This window comes from Zychaea mexicana, assembly GCF_025766255.1.
Source record: "Zychaea mexicana strain RSA 1403 chromosome Unknown BDB00scaffold_19, whole genome shotgun sequence".
NCBI classification, from domain to species: Eukaryota; Fungi; Mucoromycota; class Mucoromycetes; order Mucorales; family Lichtheimiaceae; genus Zychaea; species Zychaea mexicana.
Window position 1 is genome coordinate 343047 of NW_026516682.1, and position 17969 is coordinate 361015.

Consider the following 17969-nt stretch of genomic DNA (forward strand, 5'->3'; position numbering starts at 1 on the left):
TCTGAACATCCGATCAAGTTAGTTTGAAATTGGTCTGATGAGCTCAGAGCGAAACTTGGTCGAAAGTAGCAGGGGCTGCTCGACTTCTTGTTCACCATAGTACAGAAGCCACTTTTGTCTAGCGTACAGTATGATCTCGCGGAACTGTGGATTCGCAGACAGGCGACCAGTCAAAGATTCATTATTCAAAATATCATCTGGTGATCCGAGCAAGCGAAGCGGGCTGTTTTCGGCATTATACTCTGGAACATCTGGAATCACTTGTAACTGTTGGGCTGCAGCAGTGACAGGGTCATAGTGGACTGGCGGCAGTCTTAAAAACGGAGCAAGTCCAACGATATTCACCCGTTGAGTATTATTCATCGCGCAATGCAAAAGGTTAAACCACGTTACACTTGAGTTGTCAGCGAAAAGCGGTCGGAAAGCTTGAGCTTTTGGGCCAGCTGGTAATGCATGCGCGTATCGAATAGCAAGATTGACTATTTGTAAGGTGATTTGTCGAACCAAAGATAATTCTTGCTTCCCAGAATGTCCGCCATGAGCCTTGCTTCCATTTCTGCTTCACGTTGCAGCTGGACTGGTTCTCCTGGCTCTCCTTGCTTGCGACGAACGGCAGCAGATAACAGTGATGAATACAGTACAGACCCATCGACCAAGTGGTGACTGCGCGGCTTTTCTGATATACAGTTTGCTCTTCGTGTGTTTGCAGGTTTGTCACTCTGACGCTGCTAAATTGTCCACCACCTCGAACGCCTTGCCCTTGGCCGCTGCCCGTTCTTCGCGTCTTGATTCTTCTTATTTTGGGCTTAATTTTTTTGGGGCGCTTGGGAAGGTCATCAGTTTTTTCAGGTGTGGTTTGATCCGATGTCACGCAACGCACGTTTGGAACGAAGGTGTAAAGACTGCCCAAAAATGGAGGTTGTCCTCGAGGTACATGAGGGTTACGAGGAGGTGCTGCTGGCTCTGGGGGACGGAAAAGAGCAGGATATTCCGGTATACGTTCTTCAAATTCCAACTGATTAGGTGTCGGTCCTGCATGTTGTTTTGGGAGCAGCATTGGTGACAAGCAGAATTGGTATAGGGCAAGACGCATTTCTTGTGTGACGAAGAAAGGTACAGTAAACAGATCAAGCAAATTCTCAAACATCTCATCTGGCCTCGTTCCGAGAGAATTTGGTCCTTCGTCATCGATAATTCTGATCAAAGTAGAACGCATAACACCAAAGCGTATGCCGCTCAGATGCATGGAGTAATCATTGCCTCCCGAGGCAGCCAACACAGCAAGACGGCGCTCCGCCATATCCATATTATCTTCATCTTCATTACGGAGTTGTAGGTTTTGTAGAACACGCGTCTTAGTTGTCATTTTTTCTACCCTGAGTGTTCCCCAGTCAACCTTCATGATGCGCAACGTATCAAGGCAGCCGCCATAAGCAAAGAGATCATTGTCAGGTGAGAATATCGCCACCTGATTTGCGGGAAAGGCATTGGCAAGTGCGACAACTGCGCTGTCGGCTTCATACGTTGCTTGATGGTATGTAAACAATCGCGTGCTGTTTCGACTATACTCTTCCGCACCAGCCATCTGGAGAACCTGTTTGATAAATAAAAAAAAATACTTAAATCTATGATTTTCACTCTGGTTAATATTTGATACTTACACGTATGATTCCCTGTTTAATATCGGCGGAAAAGCGAACCCATACTCTCGCAGCTCTCCTGTACTTGCTGCTGTGGACACCCTCAGAAGGACGGATAAATGCTTCCTTCGCTTTTCGAAAATGGCTCTTGCTATATTCATCGCGCTGGGCATGCATTCTCGCTTTCAGTGGAAAGGCGTCGCCGTCCATGACAAATACTACTTGGATTTGATTGTTTGCCAATTTACTCGCCTTTTCGATGATGCCAAGAGTGATACGAATAAACATGCCATTTGTTTCTTCTTCTGTGGGATGGTCTACAGTGATTTGAAGTGGTAAGAAAACTACAACATACATTGTATAACACCCGTAAAAACATACTCTTCAAGTGCAAAATGTGCAAAATATCGGGCGCATGTTGTCGCAAGTCTTCAAAAAAGACGCATGCAAAGTCGATAAAAACTCGCGTTATCCCCTTTTCGATAAGGAGATTAAAAGCATTATCGGCTGTTTGGAAACAATCGAGCCGCTTAGCGAGCGGATGGAAGCCCTAAGTATGATTCATATTACGATGCGTTAGATACACAAACGTTTGCCAAGAGTTGAGTTATTAACGTCACCGTACCAGAAGTCCCATAATGATGATGTTTGCGTAGGAAAAAGAAAATGACAAATGATGAAAGCGTTGTGCGTAAAAGTATGAACGAGATTATGCAACGCTTGTGTCTTTAACAGAGGAAAAGTTGAGTTGCGACTTTTATTAATACATGCTGTGACAAGACTTTATCAGTCCGTGGGTGTGCCTCGTATATCAGTCATGTGATGTAAATTGATTTGATATATTGCACGTTGCCGTTTCTTCTCGCGACCATACCGTGACAAACATCACTCATGCGGCGTGATAAATGCCATATCACGGCGTAGCAGTGCTTTAACTATCCTTTATCGCCGGTTATAACAATGATTGCATGATACTAATTCTTAAGTTATGGAGTTTCCGACAGACGCGTTGTTGCAGTAGATCTTTGTGCTTCAAAAAAAAGGCAGAGCGCTGGTTTAAGTCTTGTTTTTGCAAGGGTCTGGAATGCTATCAGATGATGGAGACAACTGAGCCAGTAATTTTCGTTTTCAATGATCATTCATGTTAATATGTTTTCTTCTTGATGATATATCTTTGAGCCGATGGATGAGCCAAAGCCAAAACGCCGGCACATATACTATAACCGACGGGACAACATTGATGGCAGGAAGCGCAGGTCTAGCGTAAAAAAACACAAGGCACAAAAGCATAAAGCCAGACATTTCGCAGCACCGACCACCCTGTTGGAGCTTTACTCTAGCTTGAACGAAAAATCTTTGATCGATACAAACAAAGGATCATTTTGGTTGCATGATATTTTCAAACAGACATCCAAAAAAGATACGATGGATGCAGCACAACAAGAGCCATCGACATAATCTCAAGGCTCTTACAATCCTGGTATTGCAGCAGCCCACGCGACAAGAAGGATGATACTGCTGCATCGGATTCGGTTTTGGCGAATCTCAAAAGAATGTATAATAGCCATCAGCAGAAAGTAGTAGATGATAAGAAAAGAGATCAAGACCATACAGACGAAATGATGGAATTAATGGGCGAACTTGCATTGATGTAGATGCTTTTTGAACAATAAACATTCTTGACGTTTTCCTCTATCCTATGTATGACAATATCAAGACGTAAATATAGTTGTCTTGTTCTTAAACGTGGCATGCAGGGTATATAAGCCATATACATGTGAACCTTTATTTCGCAGATCACTTCAAAGCGACAAAATAAAATTAAATCTTTTTGACACTTCTCATCTGGCTGTTCGACACCAGGTGGGCTGGAGCCGAAGGCCGGTGGTGAAAGGGTCGTTTGGCTATGTCTTCTGTTGCGATAAAAAAAATCAACTAATGTGAAGTTTTCATGGCGACACAACGTGTTCAAGTGCATGGCATAGGTCGTCAAGGAAAATTCATGTATGTACATACATTGAAGAACCAAACGCATACAAGTGGCGCATAGAATGTAATTTTGAAGTGTCGGATGAGACTTACAGTGCAAGAAATGGAGATATGCTGTAAATGCAGAATAAAATACAACGATACCATTCCGGTAGGCCAGTACCACCCAGTGACTCGCTCATATCACCCGAGACAACTTTTCGAGAGCTGAGCAAAGTAGTTTTCAAGAAATGTGGTATCGCTTTTTTCGTTGTCATTGTCCCCTTGATCGTTTTCTATCATACCACAGGTGAATACATCCTGCTTTCGTCTAAGTAGCATACGCAAAATTGGCTGCATGAACCACGTAAAATTACAGGCACGCATAGAAACCATCGAGCAGTAAATTTCCAGTGACAGTTTGGTGAAAGAAAAATCGTAGAAGTTTTTGACCGGTGAGAGGCTGTTTCTTTTTTAGCGTCATATGATGTGGCTCGGTGGCCATATCCGTAGTGAGGAATTTCATCTACCGGTCACAACAAACATATTGTAAAGAAAGGAAAAAATACGTAGACGCAAGTGCAATGTGTATATTTGATGATATGTTTCTTTACGCGAGAAAGTAATAAAAACTATTACAAATATGTGGAGAAAAATAGAGTTGTGGTTGAGTAACTAACTCGAATTCTTTCTTTTTCGTGTATTATCATTATTTTCACTACATGATGGGTGAGATCTGTTTTGACTGCCAGGGCAATTTTGTGGATCAGTGCAGCCTTCATTTTGACAAGTCCGGGCTGTTTCTTTGGTGGTAGGCTTTTGAGGAAATCAGCACGGCTTATGCTTGATGGTGATGATGATGGTGCTCTAGGTTGCATTTGCCGTATATAATGCTGTTGGTGTTGTGGCTGGATTGCTTGTTGCTGAGGTGTAGGACTATAGTGCATATGCTGTTGCACTTGGAATGATGGATATAATTGCGGCGGAGGCAGTTGCGGTTGTAGTGTAAATGTAGTAGGCGGTGGCGGTAATGCTGACATGGATGGACGTGCAAAGGAATACAAATCAGATTGGCTGTAAACTTGTTGTTGCTGTTGCATTGGCCGTGGAGCAAGCGGTTGGCAGACAGAAGATCTAGATGGCAGTCGTCTGGATGTACTACGTTGTATTGAGGATGGCAGTGTCGGTGCTGGCGGATTCGATCGAGGTTCCAAGACTTGAGCAGTACGATCAGAGTTATCACGTATTTGGGATCGTGGGCGAGCTGTACCTTCCAAGCTATTCCTTATCACCGCGTTCTGACTCCATTTGTTGAAATATGTGCGCAGATACTGTGGGTACTTACAAGAAATATTGCGCCCGTCAGTATGTGTCGAGTTCCATGACTTGGCGAAAACGGTCCACCTCGTTGAGTTCGGTTGCTGACTGTTGTAGAATTGAGATATCTGTCGGTTGAACAAAGCTACCTCTTCTTTAGTATGTACAGGTAGTATTGGATACCGGGTGCCTTGACGAGATGCTAAATATGCTGCTCTCACAGCTGCACTATCTCGTTTGTTGGCCTGTTCAATCGATGGTCTTTACCGCTGCATGCCATATGTATCCAAGCTTTCGTTCCTCGTCTTGCAAATGCCAACCTTTCTTCAGTCGAGGCCAACAGATCCGTGTTCTGCCAACCAAGCCAATGTTTTGGTAGCTGCAATTCGCGTCGCAAGTATGCAAGCTGGATTTTGTTCTTCATCCAAATATCGTAATGTCCCTTCTTTTGTTTGCCTGTGCGATTCAGCGTACCAACCTGCCACATAAGAAAATGTATTGAGTTGTTCAGTAAATTGATCACTTTTTTTATGCTATGATATGAGATACACTTACATGCAAGTTATGCTGTGTTCGATATTCGACAAGCAAATTAACCGCAAATCTCGGACTCGCATTGAAAGCTCCAAAATGCCTCTTTAAAATTCTGGTGCACACCGCCCTCAAGAGACTTTGTTCCCCTCAAGCATTGATATATTGCCAAACCATTTTCATCCCGTCGTCGAAACAAGTACAGTGATGTTCCAGGTGAATCGCTCAAATATCATTTGCCGATAAGCTGTAGCAAATTTCGTGCATCTTTTCAGGTCTGTTTGTCAAATAACGGTCGACCACTTGAGGCGCATTTTAGAGGTCCAAACGTCATGGATAAATCGTACACAACTTGTACAATTTTGAATGGTGGTGGGACAACGCGGCGAATTCGCTCGTTAATCCAAGATTTGCGACGCCTACGAACTAAAATAACATGGTTTTGATAAGTTAAATTTAAGCTTGTTGTCGCCCACAATAAAAGAGAATCATATAGATACCCAATTCAAATCTCTCTCCTTTTTTATGCAGAACCCGAGAAACAGCTGCAACATCTCCAGAATCCATCCACAAATTTGCGTCGGTTAATTTACGTTGGAATTCTATGCGTAACCCATGTTTCTTTGGTATTTAGATTCTCTTGAGCGCATGCCAAGCATTTTGGACGATTCTGGTGTGGATGACGTTATCTTGTTCCAAGCGTTGTGGTCGATACTTTTGTAAAATAGGATCGAGGAGGCGACTGCCATAAATCTTGGAGCTCTCGTCGATAGCTAAAGTGTTTGGCGTTGGTCCCGGCATACCATCGTCAATGTCGTCCTCCGAGTCAGTTTCATAGATATCCCATGCTTGCACGTCATTGTCGCTGCTATGATCAGTTTGACCAGCTTGTGATTCCGGATGATCCACGCTCTGCGATATGGTTAGTTGATAACAAGGACGGAGTGACAACAAACGCACTAATATACAAATCGGAGCAGCACCAAATGACGAAAGTGGCTGGCTAACACATAATTGCAACTTTGCCGCAGGGACCAAGACATTAGTAACTTCAACCAGTGCACGATTTTCCGTTATCGTCCGCTTATTAAAGATTCTGGAAAGAAGTCAGAGTTAGCTTAATATTAGTAATATAATTTGACTTATTGTGTTATTCCTACTCCGAATTGGTGCAAGCAAGGAGTAAGTAAGGGAGAGAATATGTACATACCCACTTTGTCTAGCATCGCTGATTTTCCCGCGCGCCACCTCCACAGTACCATCGTCGCTTAGTATTGTTACATGTACACCAGCTCGTCGATTTATGATGTCGTTTCTAGGCGATGTCACTTGGAGATAAATTTGCCGACTACTCCAGGCATCCTAAGCTGCATAGTGTACTTGCTCGTCAGTAAGTCGACCTTCCCAGTTGCCTTGTTGTAAAGCCTTGGATAGACGATGTTGTAGAATTGCTGCACACATATCTGCCAGACTTGATTCAGTAACTGGTTTGCATCTGTACTCGTTGCATATTGTCAACAGCTCCACGACATTGGATGCTTGAAGGTTATTGAATTGTTGAGGAAAAGATTGTGAAAGCCGAGTGATATCATTTGCGATGTTACGACCAACCTTGATAATAACTTTGCGATTAAGCAGCGTCCAGATTGCATGTGGCAATGATGATAACTTCTCCAGCTTCAATATTGATACTCGGTCGTCATATGCAACTTGTACTATCGATACTGGATGCCACGTTGGATCATTTTCACGAAATGTCCACTCTGCGTCAAGACCAACGACGGTCGGTTGCTGTTCAGTGCCATTTTGTTCGAGAATGGTGTCAAAGCAGCTTTGATTTGCAAAGGTGAGCTGTGAATTGTTACTGAAATTGTTGATGGCAGCTGTAGCTGCGGCAGATGATAACATGGATCAGCGACTATACGTGGATGAGCTTCAGTACGCAGAGATTCGATTTGTGTTTCAAAAAACTGTTTATCGGCCTCGACTTTGTCAGTAAAAAGGATTTCTGAGTGACGATGACCATGGGCAGTAAGACTTTGTAGCACTAAAAATTTTAAAGATTCATTTTTTAAATTATTGGCTAATCGCAAAAATTAGTTTCGGTTACTGTAATGCAACCAGCAAATTATTAGAAAGGAAAGTATAGTATACCTTGTATCCCTTGTTCTATGTAATCCATGGATGTAGTAGGCACAAAAGCTTGATACCGAATCTCTCCGTATTCGTTTGTCATTAATACCAACCCTTCAAAAATTTTGCACGAATCCAGTTTGCAAAGATGCTTTGTCACCTATTATCAAAAACAAACAAAGCACTTGTCAGAAATATATATAGGCAAAAGCAAATAAATTAAACTCACCTTATGGCTGTGGTCAATGTTGATTATGGTGGCTGGTAGAGAACTCATGTGGTTGTAGTGGTCGCTTATATGCATTTCAACAAATTCATTGTACATTTTTGTGAGATACTTGGGACCAGGTGTCGAACCACCATATCCATCTCGATCATCGAATGATGGGAAATTCTTGAACTGCCTTGATGCCGAGTGCACTGGTTTATGAAACGAATTGATTGCCGAATGTTTAGTGGGTGATGGATTTTGCTGTTCGTAAGAATGTTCTTGCTGCTGTGGTCTTCCTTCCGCATACTGCCATTCAATTTTGTCGTGTCGCAGGTGGTGTCTAGTGCTCAATGCTTTTGCAAATGGACCCGGCCCCATTCCGTTACCAAAGCAGACCCGCATATTTGTCATCAACTCCTTAGATACACCGCTTTTATGTGAAAGTGTGGCCGGGTATTCGAGCGCAAGTTGTATGGGTAGCGATTTTTCTATCAAGTTCTCGTCTGTGCCCATAATTGTGTAGACGTCGCATCCGTCGTTTTTGCATTGATATCGATAAGATAGGATGGTAAAACAATCGTCGTCGTCTGCGATGCGTCTGGCAAGTGGGTTTGATGGAAATCCAAGCTCTGTGAGTTTTTGCTTGCACTTGGGACACTTGAGCTCTTCTACCAAAAGGTGGACTAGCCAAACGAACACACGTGGCAAATATAAGTCGGTTGGTTCAAAGTAATTCTTCTTGTACATGGCGAAAAAAGGGGCTGGTGGCAAAACCCAAAAGGTCTTGTTTTCGTAGCAAGCTGGCGTTCCTATGCTTCTTCTTTCTCTGTCAATTTTGTTGCGGACACTTGTCAGGTACGGCTCATATACTTTAGGCGTTGCCAAGGTTTCCTCATCGCGTCCCACCATCGGTGTAATTAAATCGTTAAACTGATAAAAAATAAATGACCAAAATTGAGAGAATGTCCCTCAATAAGTGAGAATCGAGCAGTGGAAACATACTTCACTGTGCGTAGATATGTCAAGCGTAAAAAAGTACTTTTTGACAGTGTCGTGTCAAAGTGGTTGTAGCAGCAGTAACCCGAGTATTCATCCTGCACCAGGGTTCCCAGCAGCTCTATATATACTGCGGAACGCACTTAAGCTTTGTGTAATGCTGGATGTTATTCTTCACTCCTCATTGGACAGACTTTATTTCGCCTTTGTTATTGGCGTATTTTTTTTTTGTAAGCGATGAAATTTATTTAGAGCCGAGAGAAGCTGGCTCATTGGTGACATATATACAAAGCGGAAAAGATGAAGGCAGGGGGGGGGGGAATATTACACAGCTGTTTGGTGTTCAGCATTTATCTTTCTAAGTAGCAAAATGGAGGAAGCGACAACACCGTTGGGCCAGAAACGCTGCTGCTGAAAAACGAAGAGCCAATGCGCACGCCAGATGGCGAGGAAGGTGCATGCTATGAGAAGGCGGCCAGAGATATGCCCTAGATGTTTAGTCTTGAGAGGAGTCGGTGGTCGGACTGATGATACATGCTCGAAGGTGAGCGCAGATGGGTCATCCAGGAATCGGGTGGCAACACCGCGCCAGACTTATTGTTTTGTTGTTATTGGCGTAAGTAACAATGCCGCACTTCATTTTTTACAAGCAATTGGTCAGTTTTTCTATACCGCACTTTATTCTGTAAATTTAACTGGCTAGGTCTCTACAGACACCGCCCGACCGCCTAAAGCAGAATACCCGCGGAACCTGAATTTTCCTTTTGTTGGTGGTGTATTTTCTTCGCTTTTCTTCCCATAAAGAACATCACTGTAAGTAATGGATCCTGGTTATTTATGCCTTTTATCAATAATTTGGTTTAACTTGGCGCAATTACAGAATCTTCAACCAAAGTCATTTGCAATGACTGAGATAGAATTATTGGAGATTTGTGTTGTTGCGAATGGCCACAGCACTGCTGCGGCTGTTTTGAATGCGTCTCTGTTTCTTTTCCTTTAATTGACAAGCTACTTGTTTAATTCTACCAGTGGAAACAATGGAATACCCTCGCAGAACACAAACCGATCACGTTGTACACCTGGCCATATCTCGCAACAAGCCTGGACGCGAAGACGAAGACAATGCCACCGTCGCATACGGGATCATATGGCGAGGGGATACAAAGAAACCAATGACAAAACTACTTACTGGCATGCCATATTACACGCTCAAGCCTGAACTTATAGTAAGTCAACGTTTTAGAAAAGCTCATTGGAGAGAATAGACGATTAATGTAAATTGATCATATTTCTTAGGCAGTTCGCGACGCACTAAGCTCCTGTGATCCGCATGAAAGCATCAGTATTGTTCCAAACAATACTCTTGTGGAACAATGTATTGTCAAATTTCTATCAGTTTGGAATGACTTACTTGCTATCATACCCTTCGTTGTTGTTTTTACTGGTTTACTCACACACAGAAATACATTTCGCTTATTTGTATTAGATTTGGCCGGGGACGAGATTAACGAAGCCTTTATCCCCGACATGCAAGACCTGAGAACTCAAGTGGACCAGTTGAGAAAAAATCATGTTGCTGATATCCGAATAGTAAGTAAAGAAGGGGAGGTAGTATTTGCAGAATATATAAGTAGGCTTCGTTTTATCTACTTGCTCAAATATAGATTAATGCCTTTTTTTGATAGCTCACTCATACGCTAAAAAGCTATACACGAGATGCCAAGAAATTAGCAAATGCTACTCGCAAAGCTGCTAGGTAAATGAATACTGCTAAAAAGTAAATCTCATAACTGTTAATGACTCAAAATTTGTATATACCCCGTATCAGCTCCATGGAACAGCCGATGAGAATACAACCAGCAGATCACAGCGCCAAACCTTTACATATCGATGGTGATGGACCTCAATCTGTACGTGGTGGATTTTCAGATCATGCTGCTGGAAGTGCTCACATCCCCCATCGTTCCGTGACACAGCCGGCAACAATGCCCGAGATTCAGGCTCAATCACGAGAAGAACCGCCTACGACGACAACACTATCAAGCAGTGACGATGAATTCATGGAGTGTGAATCCAGCATGCCAAGTAGCTCAATATTTGACAAGCCTCAACACATGTCATCAACTCTACCTCCCCTCCCACCATCTAAACCTAGTGCGCCTGTTGCTACTGCTACTTCTCGATCTCTTTCTCCCACGGTTGCTGCACCCCCGATACGACCAATTAGGATCAACACTAATACCTCCCAATTACCATTTCGTCCACCACAACAGCAGACGATGGAACAAAATACGTTCCTAAGACGACTGTATAGGTCCGAAAACCAAGCTATTGCTCGTCGGCGACAAGCACAAGCAATGAGGATACAAAAGCGTATAAGATAAAAAAGCCCAAAACCAGTTGCACCTCCTCCCCTTACATAAGTTTCATCAATGGCATAGTTGCATAGCCTATAAGCAACTTCTCTTTATGATATCATATATTCACATTGCACATTAAGCATTCTCTCTGTATTGCAAATGACCAAAAAAATTGAAAACTCATATCGTGAATTTAGTTTACAGTATATGTTTTTTATCAATGAAATCGAATTGCACATGTCACAGGAGATAGTGAAGAGCTTTAGCTGCTTGTTTTTTCTCATCTGACTGGCTATGTCTGTACTGCACATAGTTTGAAATATAAACATATTCAGTTGGACTAAGCAGGGATTGACTGTATACATGCATCCTTGTTAATCGCAGCTGCCAATACATTGTACATACGACAAATCAGATGATGCTGAAGAAAAAAACCAAAGAGTTGACCATAATTCTTTTTTCTTCCCAACTCTGACGCTTTTCCATCATGACAAAGGAATTCACTGGTCTCCGGCGCAGATGGTAGTGTACACAGTCTGCGTCCTGAGTGAGGTGTTCTTGGATCCATTTCTCCGGCGATGGAAGCTTGAGATGTACTGTTGGCGCGTGTCAAGATGGGAAACTTTCATCTCCAATACAGTAGATTCTTCCTTCACTGACCATCCTCAATCACGTGTGTATGTAGATTTGGACAATGTCACTTCTCCACCAATGATATTATCTCTTGGTTCAATATTATTCTCTCTCTCCCTTAGTCATACATAGGGGCTATCCTTTCTATTTTCTCTTGTAGTCGATAATTTTTGGCGACTATTGTATACCGTGTATGTACATGGGATCTATTGGCCAAATTTGATAATGTACGCGATGCCTTCAATTTACGTGACAACCATTAATTATGTATAATGGTTTTTTATTTCGAACCTGAAATTAACGCAATATGTACAATATTAGGGATTGCATCTGTTAGAAGTCCCCTCTTCCATAGTTGCTGATGAGGACTTTGAACGCGCGTTTAATAAGTGGGATCTTGTAATACATAGCCTAGTGAGTCATAAAATCGACGTTTTTTTTTCTGAGCGTGATGCCCCTCCGTCTTTGCAGCTGCTTCGAGTGCCTGCACTAACTTGCGACCAAACGCCGTTGCACCGAGCTTGTGATAGACTTACTTGGTAATCGACTGAGTGTGTCCACACTACTATCATCTTTGGATCAAACTACTGTTAACGTATATATCCGATCGGGTTTCCCTTATCATCATCCCCTACATTTGATACTTTCGCTAGTGTTGATATCAAAAGTAGCGTCAAGCAAATCAAAAATTTCAAAGTGGCTTCGTTAGATTGCATGAAGAATCTCAGTAGTATAGCTCCATGTAATGTATTTATGTACTCGAGGCTTGGACGCTCACAAAAAAATTATATGGACGTCAACACATTTCTGGATGTCTTTTAGAATACTGGCTTGCCGGAAACGGATATTGGTGTAGTTTGATATAGTAGTACCGCCAGCGATCATTGAAAGACAAAAGAAGGGAAGGGGGTAAACTGAAATGGCTTTTACTTGAAATGTAATAGATAAAAGTTAAGCACAACATTATTATTTTGACTCATCAATAGCAGCACAAAACAAGGCGCTTCTAAAAACTTGGCAAGTTTGGCGCCGTTGAAAGCTATTGTAGATAAGAAACATCAAGAACTTGACGGGATAACTTGTTATAATCTTAAGCAGTGATGATACATTCCATATTCAATCTATCTATGAGTATTACTAGTATACGTGTATCAGTAGCAGTAATGTTGAGAGACAGTAGCATGAGAGATTGGTGGCAAGACCCAACAAGTTGGATTATGTAACTTCCCTAATGAGCTTATGTACTGGGCCTTTTATACTGCAAAGAAATCAAGGCAAACATCACTTAGTTTGGGTTGGCGATCTGGTTCGTGTATATGTGAATATGGGGATGGTCTGTTTGCTTTGCGATACGGTTTTTTATTTTGCCACCAGCAATTTGCAATCATTGTTGGTATAGTCGTGAAGGTAAACCAGCTGTATTGTTTTTGAGAGCACACATGCGAATGCACAGCCTACGGTTTTCTCGACGACTCAAGCACAAAAAGGCTCATTTGCAACTACATAACTGCTCCAGAGAAAGCACCAACAAGTACCAAGCGCAATGGCAGTAGGAAGATGTAAAAAAAAAGATCGCGTTTATTACAATCGTCACTCGATCTGCCCAATAGTTACAATTACATTATTTAAGAAAGTACAATAAGAAACCAAGTTTTTTGATGTTGCCTGACAAGTCGACCGACTTTTATGAATCCTTCGTTCCTCAAGGGAGGTTGCCCTCCCTTGTTCCCCGCAAGCCTCAGTTCCCGTCGGAACCTACACCTCTCCCTTTCTTGTCCACAAGCCTCAGTTCCCGACAGAACCTACTCCTCCACAGTTCCTACAAATAAAAGAATATGATAGCACAAAGGTCTGTCAGCGGCGAACATATACGTACCCACAAGGGAGGTTGCCCTCCCTTGTTTTCCGCAAGCCTCAGTTCCCGGCAGAACCTACACCTCTCCCTTTCTTGTCCACAAGCCTCAGTTCCCGACAGAACCTACACCTCCACAGTTCCTACAAATAAAAGAATATGATAGCACAAAGGTCTGTCAGCGGCGAACATATACGTACCCACAAGGGAGGTTGCCCTCCCTTGTTTTCCGCAAGCCTCAGTTCCCGTCGGAACCTACACCTCTCCCTTTCTTGTCCACAAGCCTCAGTTCCCGACAGAACCTACTCCTCCACAGTTCCTACAAATAAAAGAAATAGCACAAAGGTCTGTCAGCGGCGAACATATACGTACCTCTTTGCACACACTCTCGCTTTCAGTTTTTGAGGAAGATCAAAAACCAAGATGAAACAAAGAACTTTGCAAATGTACAAAAGATGAGCAAGAGCCAGTCGTGCATGACTAGCTCCCTTCAACTATGCACACCCACAGGGACACTCGAGCGGGATGAAAAACAAAAGAAAGGTAAAAAGTGATAATGAAAGAAACACTGCAAATGTACAAAAGATGAGCAAGAGCCAGCCGTGCACGACTAGCTCCCTTCAACTATGCACACCCACAGGGACGCTCGAGCGGGATGAAAAAAAAAGAAAGGTAAAAAGTGATAATGAAAGAAACACTGCAAATGTACAAAAGATGAGCAAGAGCCAGCCGTGCACGACTAGCTCCCTTCAACTATGCACACCCGCAGGGACACTCGAGCGGGATGAAAAACAAAAGAAAGGTAAAAAGTGATAATGAAAGAAACACTGCAAATGTACAAAAGATGAGCAAGAGCCAGTCGTGCACGACTAGCTCCCTTCAACTATGCACACCCACAGGGACACTCGAGCGGGATGAAAAATAAAAGAAAGGTAAAAAGTGATAATGAAAGAAACACTGCAAATGTACAAAGATGAATATGAAGACTAAAGAAAAGAATAAAGGGCAAAACGCGCAGTCGATTCTTTTTTTTCATGAGCCCGATAAACAAAATGACGGAGCTTAGAAATTTTGTTGTCACTACTGCCCTAAGGAGCCAGTGAACTGCAGCAATGTGAAGAAGTGCCTTGATCATAATTATCGTTGTAGTCTGACGACTGTCATGCTAGTGTCTTTTTCTTATGGTGCGTATATGTTTGTTTCACTATGCGGCTCCGCTTGCCGTGCTCCGCTCTGATCCAACAATTGTCGGCGACGGGTCTGTGCGCTTTAATGGAACAAAGAACCGGCGATATAAAAAGAGTATGAAACCTGGGGATCATGATGATTTTATATGTGAAGCGTACCAGCAATACTATTGATACTCGATATGACCTTCTTTTCTTAGCTGACGATCAAGAAACGGCCGCTGCCAATTTCATCAGCGCAATTTATAACGGTTTGACAATCTCTTTTATGAAACGTGGGGATCGTGATGATTTTTATAAGTGAAGCTTACCACCTATTCAAGAAGATGCTTGGACTTTGGAGGACCATGCTGCCATGTCCAGTGACGATAACCCTGTCGCCACTACTAAAGGAGAAAACAACAACAACTATTATACCTCGCCAACAATGCAGCAACAGCATCATCCATAACGTGTCCATCGCAATAACACGAGCCAAATTTAATTTTATCGTAGACAAAGTTTTTCTATGCACTGGTCTTTTGATTTTGTAGCAATATTTTTATCGTGTAGAAGCAGGCCCTTCTTTTTTATTATATTTTGGCATACGTCACCGGTTTACATGAATATATATATATATATATATATATATATTCTTGTGATGCTTCTCGCCGATCAATGGAAATTGCAGTCATAAGTTTTGTATTGTAAAAAAGGTAGACACAATTTCGAACCTGAAATTAACGCAATATGTACAACAATATCAGGGATTGCATCTGTTAGAAGTCCCCTCTTCCATAGTTGCTGATGAGGACTTTGAACGCGCGTTTAATAAGTGGGATCTTGTAATACATAGCCTAGTGAGTCATAATATCGACGTTTTTTTTCAGAGCGTGATGCCCCTCCGTCTTTGCAGCTGCTTCGAGTGCCTGCACAAACTTGCGACCAAACGCCGTTGCACCGAGCTTGTGATAGACTTACTTGGTAATCGACTGAGTGTGTCCACACTACTATCATCTTTGGATCAAACTACTGTTAACGTATATATCCGATCGGGTTTCCCTTATCATCATCCCCTACATTTGATACTTTCGCTAGTGTTGATATTAAAAGTAGCGTCAAGCAAATCAAAAATTTCAAAGTGGCTTCGTTAGATTGCATGAAGAATCTCAGTAGTATAGCTCCATGTAGTGTATTTATGTACTCGAGGCTTGGACGCTCACAAAAAAATTATATGGACGTCAACACATTTCTGGATGTCTTTTAGAATACTGGCTTGCCGGATACGGATATTGGTGTAGTTTGATATAGTAGTACCGCCAGCGATCATTGAAAGACAAAAGAAGGGAAGGGGGTAAACTGAAATGGCTTTTACTTGAAATGTAATAGATAAAAGTTAAGCACAACATTATTATTTTGACTCATCAATAGCAGCACAAAACAATGCGCTTCTAAAACTTGGCAAGTTTGGCGCCGTTGAAAGCTATTGTAGATAAGGGTTAGATATTGAAAGCAACTGAAGTTTTAGCAATAATAAGTAACATACTTTTTGGAACAATGTTTTCTTGCTGAATGTTTTTGCGAGGTCTTCCCTTGACCTTTTTCACTGTTGCTTTTTGGGTGGCTACGGTGACGGTCGAAGTGGGGGTTGGAGGATCCGTTAACATAAATGTGGAACATGCCTATCATATTAACGACCATCAGTTAATAACAAAAAACTCGTAAAACAAGAAGATTTTAATTAGGTACCTGTGGTATATTTTTCCTCTTGGTCATTGATACAAGTGATTGGACACCACCAGTAAAACTACTACACTCGTCGGACACAATTTCATACACATCGTCTACTTCCATCTCATCTTCATGGATATCAACGTCAGTATCGTGTGGGAGTATCAGGTTTTCAATAGATAACATGGTAATAGTTGAGTAAAGATCTTGAACGAAATGTAAGCACAAGCTGCAGCAGAAAAGCTGTACTGGTTTTATACTTTTTTTTTTGCCGCAACATACGTATTTGGTAACACAAAGTTGAAGGTTTTTCATGGAAGTGACAAAGAAGATGAGACAGGACAAAGCGCAGCTGTACCGCGTAACACAGTGAATGCTATATTTTCAGCATAATCATAATTATAAACATGTTTACTCTATTTTACTATAAAACCAAGAAAATCCCAGCAAGATAAAATTTGTATTTATTATTGTAAGGTAGTCGTCAAAATATCATCGTCAACTTGGTTGATCATGCTTGCTTGACGAGGACGGACTGGAGCTGGTCGTGGAGGCATTTGGGGGCGATACGTGCGGATGAGCCTGGCGGCTGTTGTCTTCGGCATGTCACCCCTTCTCGCAGATTCTTCCATGGTACGTCCTTCCCGGAAGTAAGCACGAAGGACAGAAACAATATCATCCTTGGTGTATTGTCGACGTTGCCGACGTTGTTGTCGTGGTAATGGTGATGGTGATGGTGGTGCTGCTGATGATGGTGATGGTGATGCTGCTGATGTTGTTGTTGATGTTGTTATTGGAGTTGATGCTGGTGGGGAGTATGGCGGTGGTGGTGGTAGTTGTAATTCTTCATCAGCCTCAGCGAATGGTAGCGCCATATCGAATCCCATGGCATCTCGTTCTTGCACCTCAACCTCGTCTTCGTAATAGTCCAGATCTCCGGTGTTCATAGTGGTATGGGTGTCCAAGGTCATTGTGTATTATGTTGTGAATGATTTCGAAAAGTGTTATTTGACTTCGGCTTAAATACTTTTTGGTTTACATTTTACGGATGTATAAAAACTCAGGCACAAATAAAATAGTACAGCTTATAGCCACTCCAAGCTACTTTTTCCGGTTCTACAATTGGGACATGCAAAGAAATAGCATAGGCACAATGTTGCACACAAGAGATTTTTTGGGTTTTGATTCACCGATGGGATAAGTCATGGTCAGTAGAATGAGCACTATGTTGGCCCTACGATTGGGACATGTCATGGTCGATCGAAGAAATGGCACAGGCACACAAGAGATTTTGGGTTCCAGTCCACTTTTTCTCGGTCCATTCCACCAATGGGATAAGTCATGGTCGGTAGAATGAGCACTATGTTGGCCCTACATTTGGGACATGTCATGGTCGAGCGAAGAAACAGCATAGGCACATTGTTGCACACA

General features: G+C 42.3%; 4 protein-coding genes across 4 annotated transcripts; 1 reads left to right on the top strand and 3 right to left on the bottom strand.

Annotated features, from left to right (window-relative positions):
- Positions 1–1601: 1601 nt before the first annotated feature.
- Positions 1602–2680, bottom strand: BDB00DRAFT_210499 (uncharacterized protein). Its single transcript, XM_053116473.1, has 4 exons — positions 2396–2680; positions 2266–2366; positions 2022–2190; positions 1602–1957 (listed from the first exon to the last, which is right to left on the bottom strand). The coding sequence occupies exons 2-4, from the start codon at positions 2275–2277 to the stop codon at positions 1644–1646; spliced, it is 495 nt and encodes a 164-aa protein (XP_052981955.1). The 5' UTR covers positions 2278–2366; positions 2396–2680; the 3' UTR covers positions 1602–1643.
- A 6440-nt stretch (positions 2681–9120) lies between these two features.
- On the bottom strand, positions 9121–9390 carry BDB00DRAFT_759900 (uncharacterized protein; the record flags this gene model as incomplete). Its single annotated transcript, XM_053119170.1, has 1 exon — positions 9121–9390. A coding segment is annotated over one exon (270 nt), but the record flags the coding sequence as incomplete, so codon positions are not given.
- Positions 9391–9565: 175 nt separating this feature from the next.
- Positions 9566–11463, top strand: BDB00DRAFT_813035 (uncharacterized protein). Its single transcript, XM_053122735.1, has 5 exons — positions 9566–10022; positions 10093–10171; positions 10283–10386; positions 10482–10552; positions 10625–11463. The coding sequence occupies exons 1-5, from the start codon at positions 9834–9836 to the stop codon at positions 11178–11180; spliced, it is 999 nt and encodes a 332-aa protein (XP_052981957.1). The 5' UTR covers positions 9566–9833; the 3' UTR covers positions 11181–11463.
- Positions 11464–14230: 2767 nt separating this feature from the next.
- Positions 14231–14965, bottom strand: BDB00DRAFT_210904 (uncharacterized protein). The gene is made up of 2 exons (XM_053116476.1): positions 14535–14965; positions 14231–14380 (listed from the first exon to the last, which is right to left on the bottom strand). The coding sequence occupies exons 1-2, from the start codon at positions 14774–14776 to the stop codon at positions 14266–14268; spliced, it is 357 nt and encodes a 118-aa protein (XP_052981958.1). The 5' UTR covers positions 14777–14965; the 3' UTR covers positions 14231–14265.
- Between the last annotated feature and the right edge of the window lie 3004 nt (positions 14966–17969).